The sequence below is a fragment of the Panthera uncia genome (assembly GCF_023721935.1).
Source record: "Panthera uncia isolate 11264 chromosome A1 unlocalized genomic scaffold, Puncia_PCG_1.0 HiC_scaffold_17, whole genome shotgun sequence".
Taxonomy (NCBI): Eukaryota; Metazoa; Chordata; class Mammalia; order Carnivora; family Felidae; genus Panthera; species Panthera uncia.
Genome location: NW_026057577.1, coordinates 88,446,120 through 88,464,705, shown reverse-complemented (window position 1 = coordinate 88,464,705; position 18,586 = coordinate 88,446,120). Strand labels below are relative to the sequence as shown.

At 54.7% G+C, this 18,586-nt stretch overlaps 1 protein-coding gene across 11 annotated transcripts; it reads right to left on the bottom strand.

The window, feature by feature from the left end:
• Positions 1 to 6: 6 nt before the first annotated feature.
• On the bottom strand, positions 7 to 15,381 carry RNF44 (ring finger protein 44). Of its 11 annotated transcripts, none has more exons than XM_049648626.1 (11): positions 15,141 to 15,381; positions 5,015 to 5,166; positions 4,621 to 4,837; positions 4,031 to 4,198; positions 3,440 to 3,613; positions 3,180 to 3,341; positions 2,972 to 3,096; positions 2,570 to 2,657; positions 2,360 to 2,481; positions 2,142 to 2,241; positions 7 to 430 (listed from the first exon to the last, which is right to left on the bottom strand). In XM_049648626.1, the coding sequence occupies exons 2-11, from the start codon at positions 5,119 to 5,121 to the stop codon at positions 338 to 340; spliced, it is 1,356 nt and encodes a 451-aa protein (XP_049504583.1). In that variant the 5' UTR covers positions 5,122 to 5,166; positions 15,141 to 15,381; the 3' UTR covers positions 7 to 337. The 11 variants fall into 11 exon arrangements, with proteins under 11 accessions (XP_049504583.1, XP_049504581.1, XP_049504580.1 ...); XM_049648624.1 differs by lacking the exon at positions 15,141 to 15,381 and adding an exon at positions 10,411 to 12,436; XM_049648623.1 differs by lacking the exon at positions 15,141 to 15,381 and adding an exon at positions 9,622 to 10,404.
• Positions 15,382 to 18,586: the final 3,205 nt, after the last annotated feature.

Below are 18,586 nucleotides of genomic sequence, written 5' to 3'. Positions count from 1 at the left end.
CAATGACAAGCCCCCACCACAGGAAATCATTGGTAACATGGCATCTATAGCAAGGTCGGCAAATCACAAACATCCTAAATAATTGTTTATAAATCTTTTTTTAATGATTTTTTTTTTTTTTAATGTTGTGTTCCCCCCCCCATAGCTGCTCGTTGGAATCATTGCTGCAGCCGACACACAATCCGAGAGCCTGTTTCCGCCTGCCCCAGGAACCTTAAGGATTCTGAAAACCTTTTGTTGGGGTGGGAAAGGGAGGGGGGGGTTTGGAGAGGGTGGTTCTCTGTGTAAAACACGTGGGGTTTCAACACTGCTATAAATATAGAAACGTCACCTGGAGTTATATACAGTAAGACTTTGGGTTCTCCACGGGGGTGGGGCCAGGCTGATGGGGCCCCATGGCAGGCTGAGGGGACGCAGGGAGCCAGGGCCGCTGCGGGGAGAACGAGGGTGGTTGGAGCATCCCTGAGGCAGCAGGCGCCAGGGGCTGCCTGCTAGGATGTGCCGGCCCCACACGCGGTTCGTTCAGGGGCAGCAACCCCAGCTAGGGGTAGGACAGGAAAGGAACAGGACCAGGGAGGGAGAAGGTGGGAGCTCAGCCAGACCCTACAGGGGGCCTCCTCCAGACCTTGGAGGGCAGGGCTCAGGCTGGGAGGGGGCCCCTGGAGGTGGGATCCACGCCCTCCCTGGTCCCTGTCCTCCTGGGACTTCCTAGGAGGAGACTCGCCCAGTCAGATGGGAGATGGGCCCTGGCTGGAGGGAGAAATGCCCTGAAAAGCGTACGGTCCCGGTAGGCTCTGGGGACGTGTGCAGTACAGTGCATGGCAGTTATCAGCTGAGCACAGACCACCCCCCAACCCCACCCGTGACCGCCAGCCGCCCAGCCCAGCCCCAGCCGCACGCATGCATGCAGACCAGGCGGCACCACCAGACCATTCCCGGCCCCCTGGGCACTTGGTCCTGGTTGGTCCCTGTATCCCCCCATTAAACCAAAAGAAAATAAATTGTTTAAAAATCCACACCCCCAAATCCTACACGCGATTTTGGGCCAAATGAATAAATAAAAACTGCTCCTCACGTTCATGCAAAACAACAGAGAGGGGAGATTGGGCATGGGTCTGGCCCCCATCAATGCCAGGGAGGGGTGGCCACGAAGAACACAGGAGGTCACTCTCCCCTGCATGGCCCAGGCCCCCTCAAGATACATGCCACCTCAGCTCAGAGCCTGTCTCCCACCTGCTCAGGAGGCTGGCTCTGATGCCCTCCAGCCTGGGGGTGGGGCTGGAATGTTGTGACTGGGGTGACAGTCCTTGAGGGAGCCAGACCCACCCCTCACAGCAGCCTGCATGGGGCTGGCTGCCTGAATCTGTCTGGGGTCAAGGCAGGAGGACCCAGGCCTGGGGCGCTCAGGAAATGGCCTCATGCCACCATCTGTCCACACACCTGTCAGTGCCACCCAGTTAGACGGCACACCATTTCAGTGCAAGAGACCAGGCAACCCAGGATGGAGCTCCCTTTGCCCACCCTGGGGCTGAGGATCTCCCCCAGCTGCACTGGGGTGGGGGATGGACTCCTGGCTCCCAGGGCTGGCAGGTAAAGGAGACGGACTTGAGGGCAAACAGGAGGAAGACTGAGTTAGAGACACTCAGGCAGCTCCGTGGTGGGCAGACTGGCAGGCATATCGGGGCAGGAGTCTTTGGAGCTTGGCAAATGCAGGGGCTTATTGCAGGGGCTTCTCTCGGGGCTGACCCTGGCACCAGCTCTGGAGATGCAGGCGGGAATGACGGGGCAGGCCTGGGCCACTCCCTCCCCGTCCTCCCCAGGTCCCCCCAACCCGAGCTTCCAGAGCTTCGGGCAGGGTTATCCTGGGCAGCTGTGGGCCTCACTCAGCCTCCCTGGGCACCTCGGAGGCGTCGGCCCGGCAAATGGGACACGTCCGGTTGGCCTGGGGGAGCAGGCACACATCAGGCTCCACTCTTGCCTGTCCCCCACCTCAGCTGGGTCTATTCTACTTCTGGGACTTGACCCCTGAACAGAGCCTCAACTTCTGGGTGATGACAAGGATAAGGGGGGAAACCCTCCAAGGTCCACCCACCTCCCTCACTACATGAGGAATACCCAGGATCTGGCCTGGGCTGCGTTACCTTTAACCACTTATCGACACACTTGGTGTGGAACTCGTGGTTGCAGGGGAGGACTCGGAGCAGCTGCCGTGCCTCGAAGTCACTGAAGCAGACAACACATCTAGAAGGAGGGCACTGAGTGTTACTTCCATACTAACAGCAGAGGGAGGCTCACTACATAGCACAAAGTCCCCTGGAGGAAGGGGTCCCCCTGGAGGAGACAGGGGCACAGTACTCACAGTGTCTGCTCTGACTGATGGCTGTCTGGGTTAAAGCGGTACGATGGGAGCTGCTCGATGTCCGCTTTGGTGAGGCCTCGGGGCTTCGCATCTCCTAGCCGCTCTGCCAGATTCAGGAGGGCCTGGATACAGACAGGAGGGTAGGGTCATTAGTGCTCAAGGCCAGAGGTCCCCCAAGCTCCTACCTCCCAGGACAGTGCTCCACGGGACCTCATAGTTCTCCATCTCCACATCATCCACGTCGAGATCCAGGCTGATGGTGGGCCCCATTGCTGTTGGTGACATTGGCAGCATCGAGCTAGGGGAGACAGGTGTGGGGACCCAGGGTCAAGGTCAGTAGGTGTAGGGGGTGCAGAGCTGCTCCCGACTCCCTCCGTGAAACAAAGCCCAGAGCTCTGCACCATTCACACCAGGGCTCCAGTGTTTGTCCCAGGACATTATAGGAGAGCAAGGAACCCAGCTGGTGGGTGCTGAGAGTATGTGTGGTTTAGTGGGAATGCCAGATGGCTTCAGAGGTCCTGGGTACCTCCTGGGGCTATGTTTGGGCCCAACAACTGGAGGCCCCAGGAGACCAGAGCACCAGGGCTCTGGGGCAGATGTGCTGGTACTTACAGGAAGTAGGGCAGGAAGCTGGGGTAATACGGTGGCGGGGGTGGCGGTGGGGGTGGCGGGGGCAGCGGCTGTTGCAGGCGGTATCTCTGGGTGCTCAGTCTCCGAGGCATCATGTGGGAATATGGCTGTGAGAGGGGTGCCAGGTGCAGATCAGACGAGTGGGCCTGTCTCCTGATCGCCCTAGAGTCTGGGTGGGGGTGCTACTTACCACACCAAAGGACAGCTCCTGGTGCAGTGGATCATGGGGCAGGTAGTGCAGGGGCATAGACGGGGACAGGGCTGGGCCTGGGGCAGAGGTGGAGTAGGTGAAGCTCCCCAGGGGATGCTGGTCCCCCCGCAGGTCCACATCATTGTCAAGCCGCTGCAGGGGCTGGAAGAGGCAAGGGTGGGTCAGCCAGAGTCAGCAACAAGGGAAGCCCCGCCCCCCATACCATGCCCTATAGCATCAAACCCATCGCCCAGACTCACCATACGTGGATGCTGGGCCTGCAGCGATACAAACTGCCCAAGAGGTGCCATGTGGGCAGGCTGGGGGTGTGGGGCTGGCGGTGGGGGGTGCAGGATGTAGTGATCACTGGAGATGAGGTGGGGGTAGGCCTGATAGGGCACAGGGAGCTGCTGCATGGTACACGCCTGGATCAGCTGCCAAGAGAGGGGGTGTGGGGGGTGTACTGTAGAATGTTCTTCTAGGCTCTGGGTTGGGGCTATGCTTGTGCTGAGAACCAGGAGCCATTCCATTCATTGAGAGGTCCCCACAGAAGCCCTGTGGACCATCCCATCCCTGCTAGAGGCCACTTAGGCAGGACACTACACTCTTAAGGCCCTTAGTTAACAATTCCAAACCAAAAGGCAGGTACTGGGGTGCAGGAAGGTCCCTAAACCCCAGGTGCTAACTGTACATGAGCGCACACATGCTTTACTGAACAGTGTTGGGGCCTGGAACTGGGCAGATGCTCTGATAGCCTTGATGGCTATCATAAACTTGGCTTGCTTCTACTGCTGGCCTGTGTCTGGGGCTTTCAGGTAGTAGTGGGGCAGGAGGTGAAAGCACTCACTCACCGGGGGTGGGAGGCAGCAGAGGGGGTAGTGCTGCCCGCTGAACATCACGGAGCATGCTGGGAGCTGCTGGGCACTGCAGCCAGGGATGTGTTGGCCTGTAGGCAAGGGGAAGCCTTGGGTTGTCACTGTGGTGACTGTGTAGGACAGAGGGACAGGTCCCTGGTGCACCTGTGGGTGGACAGAAAACCCAAGAACTGTAGGGAGGAAACCTGGCCATGCTGCTGCCCCTAAATGAGAAAACCCTGCTGGACCAGCTCCCTTCCCTTCTCTAGTGGGGTCCTACCTAGGTACAGACCTGGCTGTCCCCCTGCCCCAAGCCCTAAAGGGCAGAGAGAACCCTCTGGGAAACCTGGGAGGGGCTTCCAGCTCAACCACTCATCCACTGTGTAGTCCCAAAGGCGGCCCTTTCCTTCTCTGGGCCTCGATTTACCAGCCTGTAAAACAGGGCTAATAATGCCTCACTGAACATGCAATGAGTTAAGGAAAGTGCAATCAGGGCTCCACTATCTCTGGTCCTCAGACAGGTTTGCTAGAGACTGGTAGGGAGGGGCCCGCAGGGTGGGGAAACAGGTGAAGGGTGTTCTGCCTACCTGCTCGTGGAGATCAACCATGAACGGGCTCTGTTGAGAGGCTGGGTGCAGCATTCGGGGGCTCCTGCCGGCAGGAGCCGAGGCTCGGTGCTCCTCTACAGGGAGGTGTGGTCGGGACGGTGGCTGCTGGGAGGGTAAGTGCTCATCCTGGGCAGGCAGGCTGGCCAGGGGGCCCTCGCGGCTGGGGCTGCACCACAGAGAGGAGGCCCCAGTAGGACTGAGGGGAGCCACTCATTCAGAGAGCATGGAGAGAAGCCAAGGTCACTACCCACTGGGGAAGGAAGAAAGCTCAGGGCCCTATGCCCCACCCTCCCAGCCCCTATTCCCCAACCCAAGCTGACAGCCCCAGCACCAGGGGCTCTAGGCTCTGCAGGACTAGGAGGTTCCTTCCTACCTTCCCCGGAGCTGGCCCGGGGTACTGCTGGGTCCTACAGAGAATTGCTGCTGACCCACAGGGGCAGAGGGTGGCCACCTAGTCACTGCCAGAGCCCATGGTCGCATCAGGGGTGGCACAGGGCTAGAGGGGCTGGGCCAGGGCTCACAACCCTAGGAGGCAAACAGATAAACAAACTGAGGCACAAAGAAGTCCAGTCACTTGCCCCATTAGGGACTGCAGAGACAGAATCAAATATCAGGAGTACAATTCCAGGGGCCACAGATGTCCATCACACCCTGTGCTCCACGTGTAGTGTGTACTCTGTCTGGGTCTGGCCTTCTTGGCACTGGGGTTTAGGGATGACAGATCAGGGACAGGGAGCCCAGGCCTCAGTTTCCTGCTCTATGAAATGGGGTCAAGTTCCCATTCAGGGTTATGGTGAGTTCAGAGGGCTGGCCAGCATGGTTCCCTCACAGTAGGGTTCCCAGGGCACCTTGTCCTGGTGTGGAGGTCTACAACTTCAATCTCCAGGAAGCTGGGGTTCCTGGGAGGGCACTCCAGCTTCCTCCCTTCTACTGGGGTGGCTCGGGGTCAATTCCAATCAGGCTTTCTCTTTCCAGTATTGCCAGGTAAGAGGTTCTGACCTGGTTCCTGCCCTCAGGGGCTCCAAATTCAAGTTAGTTTTCTATCTTTCCATAACCAGCTCCCGCAGTGTCTACCCACATGTGACTTTATTTACTCTTTAAGGAAGGCACTGTCAGCTCCATTTCAAGAAAGAGAAGACTGAGGCTCACAGAGAGGAAGAGACTTGTCCAAGTGTTCAAAGCTGGGAGGTGAGCTGGCCACAAGCCTCTCACTGCACCCTGCTGCCAGCAGGGAGGGGTCCAGCCCAAGGGCTTCACAGGAGGTGATGAAGGAAGTGGCCACTGGTGGATGGGTGGGTCTGGCATACAGCCAAGCCCTTGCTCTGGGGGCATAACACAGCCCTCAAGTGGAGGTGGGGCTTGCTGAGAAAAAAGGGGAACTGAGAACCTAAAGGAGGAAGTTGGGAGGAAAAGGGGTGGGGCAGGTCTCCTCTCGGGTAGGAGTTGGGGGTCCAAGTGGGATAAGCTGCAGGGCCACAATTTATTTACTCCAGACACTGGGATGAGGCCCTGGCAGAGAGAATGCTAGAACCTATCAGGCCCTGCAAAGCCAAAGGTTGCATCAAATAGGACCAGCCCTTTGCTGTTCCTGCCACAGGAAGGCCCCCTCTAGCCACCCCTTCTCCATCTGACAAAACTCCTATGCATCTCTGATACCCAGGGTTGTGGTGAGTTCTCTGATACCCAGCTTTCAGTGTTGCCTCCCTGACACAGCTTGGGAGCCAGTGTACCAACACAACACCCTCAACATTTTGTTTTTTCCTGCCAACAGTGGCAAGAACATTTCCTCTGTGCTAAGCTTTACAAGCCTGGGCCCTAAATCTCAAAAAACCAGCCTGCAGAGGAAACTCTTCACTTGCTAGGGCAGCACCTGGCCAAGGCCACAGCCAGGAAGTGTTAAGAGCTGTAATTCACACTTCTCCCATCTAACTTGAGTTCTGGCACTTGGCAGAAAGGCAGGCAGGGCCCAGTGACCAGCTTGTGTTCAGCACTGATCTGGGAAATGTACACTAGAAAGCCAATCACACAGGTCCAAGGCCACAGTCTACCAACAATGAAGTTGGTGCCCATGATTAAAAATTGGGAGATTACAGGGGTGCCTGGGTGACTCAGTCGGTTAAGTGTCCAACTTTGGCTCAAGTCATGATCTCACAGTTAGTGAGTTCGAGCCCCATGTTGGGCTTTGTGCTGACAGATCATAGCCTGGAGCCTGCTTTGGATTCTGTGTCTCCCTCTTTCTCTGCCCCTCCCCACCCCTCAAAAATAAACATTAAAAATCTTTTTTCAATTGGGAGATTATATAAAAATCTGGCCTTCCCTGAAAGAAAAAAAAAAAAAAAAGGAGACAATCTGGCCCCATTAGGCCCTCATTTCTGCTTGGCGCCCTCACTCAGAGCATGCATGAACTTTTCCCCCAGGCCACTCCAGGCCCATTCCCTACCTGCCCACCATAGGTAACTAGGTTTGTAACCCCTGGTGTGGGCCAAGGGCACATCCTTACACACACAGCCTTCCAGATTCTTGCTGACAATCCAGCCTAGCAAACAAAGGCCAAGAGAGACTCAGAGTAAACCCCCCAAATATCTGAAACAATAAACTCCTAGGCCACTCCAGACCTTCTGGATCAGAATCTTTGGAGGCTGGGGAACAAGGACACCTATATTTTCTATCAAATTCACAAGCAGTTTCTACAACACAGCCAGGTTTGGGAACCTGTGCTCTAATGGACCTCAGAGATCCTGGGAGCCCACAGTCCTATTGATGAGGAATATTAACAATAATAACTATGACACCTCGCATGTGTCATCTTGAGTCCTCATAGCAACCCTCATAAGGACACTGAGGCTCAGAGAGGTGAGGTCCAAGGCCTGTCAGCCAGAGTTGTGAGTGCACTGGGACACGATCCAGGCAGTGGCTTCAATGGTTTCTCTTGTGCCAGGCTGCCCTGCTGAACTCTGGGGGGTGTGGATGCCACAGAGGCCCAGGTACATGGGAATCTTCTCTGTGGCCAGCCCCTTCAAAAACACCCATTCCTCAGGAAAGGTTAAGTGGCAAGGAGCTGAGAAACCAGATCAGCAGACAGAAGGGCCTCCAGCTGTAGATGGTGCCGAAGGTGAAAGCATCAACCCTTGCATTCTTACACATGATACCCCAACTTCTGGCCAGAGTCTTGGACACATCGCTTCCCCTCTCTGAGCCTCAGCTCCTTCACCTATAAAATAGGAACAGACCAATAACCACTTCCCAATGGACTGGCAAGGACTGCTCAAGGGCAGAGGTGATTTTCAAAGCTCAGGTGTGAATGATCACTATCAGAAATTAAGATAGGCTGACCTCCTAGCTGACTCTGGCTCACAAGCAAAAATGAGATGCCACTTCAAGCGCTCTAAGTGCTAGCTGGGAAATGTGCCTCCCTAGGGGAAAACTCCAGCTGGCAAGTGAGGGGCACCTGGTTCTTGGAAGTCCTACCAAGAACACAAGTTGTACAGAGGGGACACACCCACTTCACAGTTGAGGAAACTGAGACATGGAGAAAGGAAGTAACTTACTCTAGCTCACAAAGCCAGAGAAACAGAACTAGTCTTGCCTGGCTAGCCCTCTAGGCCCCCACCTCCTGACTCTCTCATTAGCATCAGTATCCCCAATAACCACCTTATCCCAAGTCTCTTTTTCCAGTCCCTAAAGGGGATCTCAAGAGTTTTCTGTTTCAGGCACCCATGACTAACACTATTGTGGTGACGCAAGTGAGGCCCAGAGATGGAGCTATCAACTTGCTCAAGGTCAAACAGCAAGGGTGGCCAGGTAACCACCCTCATCAATTCCTCTGCCCTTCCATAGTCCTGTGCTGTGCTCTCTTAAGGTCTGGGCAAATGGGTCTTGAGAGTCCCATCCCTAAATCCAATCTTGCCTGGAAACAGGAACCACACTTTGCATCCACCCCTCTCCCCCAGAAGGTAGCCAAATCCCTACTTCCAGGGCCCCAAACAGCCATCCCAATCCTAGTCTAGGGAGCCCCAGCCAAGTCATTTGCCCCTGGGTGATGTTTGCAGGAACAAGGGCTGTTTTGCTGTTAAGCAAAGCCAGCCTCTGAGAGCATGAGTAGACTCAGGCAGGATGAGAAGCCGCCTCCACCCCAAGGGGCAGGCTAGGCCACCACTGCCTGGTGGGCAAGCAGAGCTCCCCAACATGTGCTGCCTGGAGGTAGCTGAGGGCAGGACCATCAGGCTCCTGGCTAGGAGTCCTTGGCCAGCCCAGGTTCCCTAGATGACCTTGATCAAGGAAATCTCTCTGCTTCCATGAGCCTCAGTTGTCACAGCTGTGAAATGGGGGTGGAAATCTCCCCTTCTTAGAATGCCCAAATAAAGCCAGAAGAAACAAGACGCAAGAAACCAGGTGGTCACATTAGCGGGCAGGGGAAACCAGTGTTCTGAGGGGCCGGCCCCTCCTCAACGCGAACTCGATGCGGGTTGCGGGGCTCTGGGGAGCTTACTCAGCCTCCCTTACCCGGGGATAGTGGGGCCCGAGATGTAGACACCCGCCCGAAGAGGGGTCTCCCACGTCCTCCTCTCACTCCTTTGTGCCGTGCTCGGAAGGGCATGGGGGGGCGGGAGGCCAGACTGCGGCGTTGGGGCCAGCGCGCTGTGACTTTAAGAGCCGAGGATCCCGGACCATGTGCTCGGCGTGAGACAAAAGCAACAACAAAGGAAGTGGCGGTGGCAGGGGGAGGGGGCGGCTCCTTCCTCTCCAACCGCAACACTCAGTCTCCGGAGAAGGGAGACTCGACCTGGCCTTGGGAGGTTGCGGGAGGGGGAGGTGGTGGTGGTAATCCTCCTTGATTCTAGAGGTCTCGCCGTCCCCCTCCGGACCGCCCGTGATTAACCCCTGCAGAGCCAGCTACACCACAGCCCCCAGCCCCAGGGGAGAGAGGAAGGAGTTCCAGGGATGCGGAAATAGGGAGTTGGGGCTCTGGCCCCTACTCACCTTCGGCCGCCAGGCCACACGTTGGCTCCTTTGTTCCCGATCTAGGACGGCCAAGCTGGGCAGAGGGGAGGGGGGGGCTGCCTGGACCCTTTAAGAGCCCCCGCCCTGCGGAACAATGTGCTCCCCTCCCCACCCCCCGGTCCGGGGGCAGTACAGCTCCTTCCGGGGCCCTTTCTTTGTTGTCGGTCCGCCGGCGTCTGCCTCGCGAGGCCCACGCGCGGTCTGCCTCCCTCAGCCCAGGCCCTCCGGGAGCGGGAGGCGGCGCAGGACGCAGCCCGGTTTGCGCAGCTGCGGGCCGCTGGCCCTTTAAGAACTGTCCGCGGCGGCAGCGGAATGTAACAAACCCCACATTTGATTCACAACATTCGAAGCGGCGGGGTCGCGCGCTGGGCGGGAGGGGGGCTCTCGGGGGCGCGCCGTGAGGTTCCGGCAAACAGTAGCCGGCTGCTGCCCGCGGCAGCCCCGCCAAGAGCTCCGCCCCGCGGGTGCCATGAGAGCCAATCACTTGCGGCGACTCGGCACGTGATTAACAGGACGCCATCTTGAGGCCAGATTTTTTTTAAAACCTCCTTCTTGCCCCCACCTTCGCACTTAAAGTGACCGCAGTCACCACAGGCAAGGGGCGGGGCCACATGGCCTGAGCTAAAGATGGGAGACCCCGGGTTGGGCAAGGCCAACCGGCTGCAACTCGAACTTGATATTCAAACGCGCGAACCATTCGCGCCTCTGAGGCTCAGTTTCCCTGCCGGAGAAATGAGTCCCGCTAGGAGAGCCGCAGCCCGGACTTACTGTGTCATGGTCTTCTCTTCCGGGACAGGGCGCCGCGTGAGACACTGAAGTGCAATGGGACTGACCTTCGACGGGGCAGGAGCGGCCTCTTAAGCCAGCCCGAGTGGGTTAGGAAGGCTCTAACAGCCTTGGGTCGGCAACCTCCCCGGAGATGACGTCAGCCCCAAGAGCTACCGCGCCGCGATGACATCATGGCCTGGCCGCCCTACATCTCCTTGTTTATACTACGCGGCAGCTTTAAAATGCTGGGAGGGCCTGGATTGCCCAATGGACCAATAGCGGGCAACCCAGGCAAACGAACTAACGCCTGTGAGGCAGGGTGATTGGTCCTGCTTGCGCTGACGTCACAGAGACATTTAACCGCCCCACCCCCAGCGTGGCCCGGGAAAGGGGCGGGGAACAGTTTGAAGCTTGAGCCGCAGTTGTCGAGAGCTCTGGGTGCTTTCAGCGCGTGGCTATGAGAGCTTAGTCTCCCCAGCGGAGGGCTTTAACGGTATTGGGGAATTAAGCCCAGTGGTGTCTTCAGTTTCCCACTGTACTTCTCCCAGCAGCGATGAGACGGAGGGATGACCACGACATTTTACAGATGGGTAAAGAGAATCAAGGCGGGGGGGGGGGGGGGGGGGGGGGGCGTCACTCACCCCAGGTCACACAGCTAGGAAGTGTGGCTGAACAGATATTTGAATTAAAACCAAAACCGAGCTTCGTTCTCCTTTGCCTAATAATACTGGGGCAGACATTATACAAAGTAGGGTATTGCCTCCACATCGATTATTTAAGAATAAAAGTCAGTAATACTCTATCCCAGAGCTGGGCACAGGCCGAAAAGAATGATGTGTGCAATAACCAATAACTGGACTCTTCTGCATGGGGCTGCACTGACATAGGGCCACCTGCAAGACAGCCCTAAACAAGATGCCAGTGCAAAACGTTAATATTTGTTAAACCTTTGTGTTGGCCTACTGGAGGTGTGGTGGTGTCATTTTCTATGCTTCTTTGGTGTACTTCATAATCTCAAATTTAAAAATAAAAATTGAAAGCAATTTCCTGAATAGAATGTAACAGTATGTATCAATTTTTCTGAAATTGGATATATATGATATCTCCATAGACTATTTTTGGAAGGATATTCAGGAACTAACAACTGTCCTCATGGAAAACTGGAAGAGAGTATGGGGTCAGGAGGACAGACTTTGTATTGTATATGCTTGTGTACATTTGCTCTTTTTAAAAAACCCTGTACAATCTGGGGAGGGGGATGGGTGAAATAGGGTATGTGGGTTAAAGAGTACACTCTTCATGATGAAAAAATAACAATAAAGAAAGAGAAAAAAACATGTACAATATAGCCTATAGAAAATCGTGAAGAAAATTACCGTAAAGGTATGTTTTAAATCTTGTAAACATTAAAACAGGGGTGCCTGGGTGGCTCAGTCGGTTAAGCGTCTGACTTCAGCTCAGGTCACGATCTCACAGTCTGAGTTTGAGCCCCACGTCAGGCTCTGTGCTGACAGCTCAGAGCCTGGAACCTGCTTCAAATTCTGTCTTCCTCTCTGTCTGCCCCTCCCCTGCTCACATTCTCTCTCTCTCTGTCACTCTCTCTCAAAAATAAACATTAAAAACTTAAAAAACATACTTAAAAAAAAGGGATTAAAACATCAGTTCCCTTAAAGTCAGAAAATCTCCCTTCAGGAAAGATATCCAATGGAAACAATCCAGAAGGAGGTTTGGGGAACAGAGATGCTTATCCAAGTGTTGTTTAGACCAGCAACAATCTGTTACAGCACTGTGGATGTGCAGCCAGCAACGCAAGGAAGATGGTACCCAGGGGTGGTTTGCAGATGCCTAAGCACAGGAGATCAAGTTCGTGATGCAGTACTATAGATGTTACCTGCCAAACTCTATCCATCAGTTAAAACTAGGCGTGCTTGAGAATGAATGGGAAAGTACACGGTGATACCTTTCTCTAACCCACTTCCTTATCATCAACTCTCCCTTCTCCTATATCCCTCCCAACCTTTTATTTTTCCCCACTATGTAAAAGCAACTAGAAAATCTTTCCCTCATTGGAAGATGCTACATTGTTAAAACCACCCTCCTGCTTGCCTCTGTAGGGACAGAACCTGCAATGGCTCCCTGCTGCCTGCCTTTTGGGCTATAATTAACAAACTTCCCCCACCCTTTCAGGCTCACCTCTCCCCAGTCCTTCTCCCACAACCATGATGGTGCACCCACTGACCTTCCCTGCCTGAGATACCCTCCCTCTTCCTTTCTATCAGTCTATTCTTCTCTGTCCTCGGGGCTCTGTTCTCATCTCACCTCTTACAGGAAGCTCTGGGGTCTCCATTTTGTACTGAACTCCCTAATCTCTGAACTCAGGCCTAGACCTGACCTTAACCTTCACTTCATACCATTTAATTCGCACACAGCACTGTCAGTCATTTTGCTGCATGTCTCCATAATCCCCTCTGGTCTAAGGGAATCCAGAATTTTTAAATACACTATCATCCAGTCTTCATTGGAAGGCCTCATTTTATGGGTGAGGATCCGAGGCCTAAGGAGTGAAATGATTTGCCCAAGGCCACGCTGAGAACAGTGAGGCCACTCCACCCTGAGAAAGCATTCACCCACAACCAAGTCATGGACTTTAAAGCTACTAAACCTCTGACTATACATTCTACTTAAAACATTATCACCCCTTACCTCTGGCAAAATCCTGCTCAACCTTTGAGGTTCAGCTCAAAGACTGCCTCCTCGGAACCCCCCTGACCTGTCTTCTGGCACTCAGCTGCTTTGGCTTCCTTATTACACAGCAAGACTGCTACCACATTGCATCATGACAACATTAACTATCTCCATGGGGCTGCTCCCCCACCCCAGCAGGGGCTGGCTCACACTGGGTGGTGGATGCCCAAGGAAGGGGCTCTGGGCTTGACTCTTACTTCTGATGCTACAGGGCCAGGAAAACCCTGCCCTGTCTTCTCTCATGTTGACCCTCTTACTCCCCTGAGAGGCCCTCAGCAAATCCCCACAGCCCCTCAGGGATCCCCCACGGCCAGAGGCCAGTAACACATCTCCTCCTGATCTGAAATACCTTCCTGGGCACATGCAGAATCACGCTGGAGGAAGTGGGAAGGAGGCTCAATTTTACCAGATTTTCCAGAGAAGCCACGAGTCCGTTTTCCTGTGAAATCTCCCCTCAGGTTAACCCCCAGGTCCTCTGCTCTGGAATCCCAATGTGGTGATGTGGCCTGCACACCTGTGTGCCTCATTCTCATCACTCCACCCAACTCCACCCCTGCCCGCTTAAAGACAGGTTGTGCTTTCATCTCACAGCTGAGGAAAGTGGCTCAGGAAGTGCCTCTCCCTGCCTCAGATCTGTGGAAGTGGGGCCCAGTGGGCTCCAGAAGCCACAGGTGGGAGCGGCTCACTCTTAACCCAAGCATCTGCAGTGAGGTTCTGTGGAGAAATTAGAGTTCTAGGGTCTCCTGCACAGTCTAAGCAAGTCCCATCCTAATCATCTTTTCACTGGTCCTCCCAATGACCTAAGAGCTAGGTGCCAGCGTTTTGCAGATGAGGGAATGGGTGAGGGGATACGCCTCAGCCATCAAGGGGCAAACCTGCGATCACATTCTAATCTCACACCAGAACCAATACAAATGCCAAAGCAGAGTCCGCAAAGGTTGCTCAACAGTCAAAAGCACAGATGTCCAAAGGCAAGAGTAGACCATGGAGGCTCAAAGGTGGATGAGCAGCAGAGGATTCAAATCCTAGTGCCTCCTAGTGCCTAGTGTAACACTGGATGTTACATTCCAGCTTCCACCCCCAAGCCTCCTCTTGAGATGCGAGGGATTCCACTTTGGCAGGAAGAAGTGGGGAGGGGACCCCCCCCCCCGCCAGCCAAGAGCTTGGACAGCTGGCTGCTTCCATTCCTCCCTCAGGGTCAGAAAGCACCCCACTCCTTTCTTCTAGGACCCCTCAAATCCTCCTCCAGACACAGGGCCCAATAGCCTTCCCAGGTGGAGTTTGCAGAACACAGAGATTGAGGGATCACCCAAGGACACACAGCACAGCCTGGTAGAGCCGGCTCAGGATGCAGACCTCCTAGCTACCACAGAGCATCAGAGATCTGAGCCCAGAGCCTCACAACCCAGGGTGGGGACTGATGGGCTCCCTGCCAAGTCCTCTCTGCTCAGGTCATGCCCGAACACGTCGCCCTCACATCTGAGCTCCAAGCTTTGGCTCCCCTAAAAAGAAGTGTTTGTGGACATGGGGGGAGGATGGGGTGTCTGTAAAGGTATTCCTGGATCTGGGGCTCTGGCTTTGACTCGGATCAGTTATTTGGCTTCTCTCCACCTCAGTCTTACCTGTAAAATCAGAACAGTGACCCTAGTGACAGATGACATTTACTGAGCACTTAGTGTGCACCACTGTTATTCATCTACTATAGGCTACTGAGGAGGACAGGCATACACTGATGGTTAAATACGTGTGAAGCCAGCCTCTCTGGGCTTGGAACATGGCTCTGCCTCTTATTAGGTCCTCGAGCTTGAGGAAGTCACCACCTCTTTGAGGCTCCGTTTGGCCAGGTGTAAAACGGAGGTGAGAGCACCTCCATGAATCAATAGTGGCTCTATGTGTGCATCTTCGCGGTACCCGCCCAACTTTCTGAGTCTGAGTCTGCACTTCAATGTGTGAGCTTTGTGGGTATGGTGTTGGAAAGGGCTCACCTTTCTGACTCCTTTCCCTCTGCACTTCTGGTCACTGTGACTTCCAGGGTCTGCAGAGGTGGGAGCAGGTAGTATCACATCGTCCAGAGATGAAAACCGGAGGCTGCAGGAGTGCGGGCGCCTAGCAAACCCAGGAAGAGGAGTCCAACCGAATTCCCCATTTTCCCTCCATCTTATATTTCTCCCCTACTGAGAGGGCCAGCTTCCTACCCCCGTCCTGCCCACACTGCCGCCCCGAAGCCCCCACCCCACCAGCTCGATTCGAGCTTAGTGATCCTCAGGCAGCGGAAGCTGTGTGACCCTGGGCAAGACACAGACCCTCTCTGGACCCCTCGGCGTTCTGACATCCTGAAAGCTGTAACAACGGCGCTGGGTTTGCAGTGGGTCTGTTCCCCGGACAAGCAGCCGCTCTAGGGCTGGGCTAGGGAAGCTCTGGCTCCCCAGCGGCTGGCCCAAGGAGCGCTGGTAAAATGTTTGGGACCGACGTTACAAAACCAAAGGACTGCTGCACCTCCTCAACTCTCGTCCCCTACTGCCAGTGCCCCCGCTGAAGCCGGAACCCGCCGGTGATGGTGGTGGGATGGGTCGAGCGGCGATCGGGTCACGTGCGGGGCGCAGGGCACGCTGGGACTTGTAGTTCCCAGGGGGTCCCCAAACTAGGACACTAGGACCTAGCGGGCGGACTGATGAGCGGAGCAGCTCTGGCTCCGGGTCCCGGGGTAGCGAGCTCCGGCCCTGCAGGTGCAGGCAGAGGCCACGCTGGAAGTCCCTGCGCTACTCTGTCAGCCCGCGGCCGCCCCCTATCACTCCGTCCTCGCTGGCCTCGCGCCTGGGGCGCTTGGCGCAGGGTCCGGGCCAGGCGTTACCTGGGCCGCGGCTGGGCTCCACCCCAACCCGACGGCCGGCGAGTCGCTCCCCGTTGCAGCCCGGGGTCCCGGTCCCGCGGCGGCCCGAGAGCCGCCTGCCGCGCCCCCCCCCCCCACCCGGCCCCGCGCAGTGGAACCGTCTGCGGATCTCACCCCCCAGGCGCGCGCGCGCGCGCGCGGGGCCTACGGCGGCTCCGCAGCTTCACCCCCGCTCCCGCGCGTGTATGAAACTACCTGGACTGCACCAAGCGCACTGGAGCGGAGGGGGGAGGGGGCGGGGCGTCTCTAGGCCCCGCTCCTCGGCGTCCGGCGGCAAAGGGCGTGCAAGGGCGAAGCGCCCAAGGCCTGGCATCCCAGCCTCCCGCTTACTGCCCGAGTGACCTTGGATGAGTGACGGACTCTGTCTCCTCGTCTGTGAAATGGGGAAGATAACACGACAACGTGGCCGTTCAAAGAACCCTCGCTTCCGCCTCGGATTGAGGGGGGCAGGGTCGGTATACAAAGAGTAAAGACTGGGGTCAGCCGATCTTGGTTTCCCGCTTTGGGCCATTCTCTGAGCCTATTTTCTCGTCTTCGAACTGGGAGCGTTGATACCTCTTTCGGGACGTTAGGAGACTCCACTGACCACAGGATGCATATGCCCATCTCTGCAGCCAGCCTGGTGCAGAGCGTGGCCGCTACCTGCTCAGGCCCAGCATTCCCCGGTCCCAGGAGCCGATCCTTGTCGCCCCGCATCACATCCGTGGCTGTTTTAGACTGGCGAGAACTACAACTCTCAGCTTGCCCCTCCCCACGCTGGGTCGTGCCTGTGGTTGTAGTCCCTGCAGACCTCAGAGGCTGCCCCACGGGGGCCCTCTTACCTCGGCCCAGGTCTCTGCTCCTCTGCCTGCTGCCTGGAGGCCTACCTAATTTTTTAAAGCTTCCACTTGTTACCATGTGCGAAGCAGTATTCTAAGTGCTTAACGTGAACTAACTTGGTTATTCCTTAAAGTCTACCAACTCAGTGAGGGGAAAATATTATCCCCCCCCCCTTTTTTTTTTCCAGTTATCCATTTTTTGTAGATTTGAAAACTGAGGCATTAGTGAGGGGAAGAGATTTTACTAGGCGGTCCAAGATCTCTACTAAGCCCTGACACCTAGAGCCTGCTTTCTGCCTTACTCTGGTTCATCCTTCAACAAACATGTTTCTCCCTTCTCCTTGCCCTTGCCTTCTTCAGAACTGCATCTAAATTAAGGCCTAATTTAGAGTATATTTTACAGATGTACAGCAAAATGCACAAATCTTATGTGTATAGCTTACAATAATTGAATTTTTCTTAAATATATACCTCTGTATAACTAAAACCCTGATCAAGATCTAGAACGTTTTCATCACTCCGGAAAGTTCCCTCTTGCCCCCTCCACATCATTTCCCTCCGTACATAACTATTCATCTGTCACTATAGATTACTTATGTGTGTTTAGAACTTTAGGCTAATGGAATGACTGGCTCTGTAAATGCCGCCCCCTTTTAGAGGTTAAAGTATTTTTGAGGTCCTATGTATTAGTAGTCTGATCCTTCCCCACCCGCCAGCTTTATTGAAATATATGTGACATTGTGTAAGTTCAAGGTGTACAATATGATGATTTGATACATGTATAAATTGCAAAATGTTACCATAGTAACCTTAGTCGACACATCCTTCACCTCACATAATTACCGTTTTGTTGTTGTTAGGATGAGAACTTTAAAGCTCTACTCTCATAGCAGCTTTCAAGGATAAGATACAGTATTGTCAACTGTAGTCACCATGCTATACATTAGATCCCAGAACTTATCTTTTAAAAATTTTTTTTAATGTTTACTTATTTAAAAAAAATTTTTTTTTAAATATATTTATTTTTGAGAGACAGAGTGAGACAAAGTGAGAGTGGGGGAGGGGCAGAGAGAGAGGGAGACACAGGATTGGAAACCGGCTCCAGGCTCTGAGCTGTCAGCACAGAGCCCGACGCGGGGCTTGAACCCACAGACCGTGAGATCATGATCTGAGCCGAAGTCGGACGCCCAACCGACTGAGCCACCCGGGCGCCCCAATGTTTATTTGTTTTTAAGAGAGAGAGATAGCATGAGGTGGGGGGAGGGCAGAGAAGGGACGGAGGATGTGAGGCGAGCTCTGTGCTGACAGCAGAGATCCCGAGGTGGGGCTTCAACTCAGAACCGTGAGATCATGACCAGAGCTGAAGTTGGTCCCTCAACCGACTGAGCCACCCAGGTGCCCCTCCTTTTTTTTTTTTTTTTTTTTTTAATGGCTGAATGATATTTTACTGTGGATATACCACATCTTCTTTATCCATTCATCCGTTGATGGACACTTAGGTTGTTTCCATGTCTCAGCTACTGTGAACAGTACTGCCATGAACACGGAGCTATCTTTAAACCACTGAATAGTATTCCGCTGTATTAATGTACAATCATTTTTGAAACCCAGTCTTCTGAACAAATGGCCTCTGAGTTCTAGCCTTGTTCTTGCAGTTCCCCCAAGGGCCGGGCTCTTTCTGGAGTGGGGTTTTGTATACACTATTCCCTCTGCCTGGGCTTTC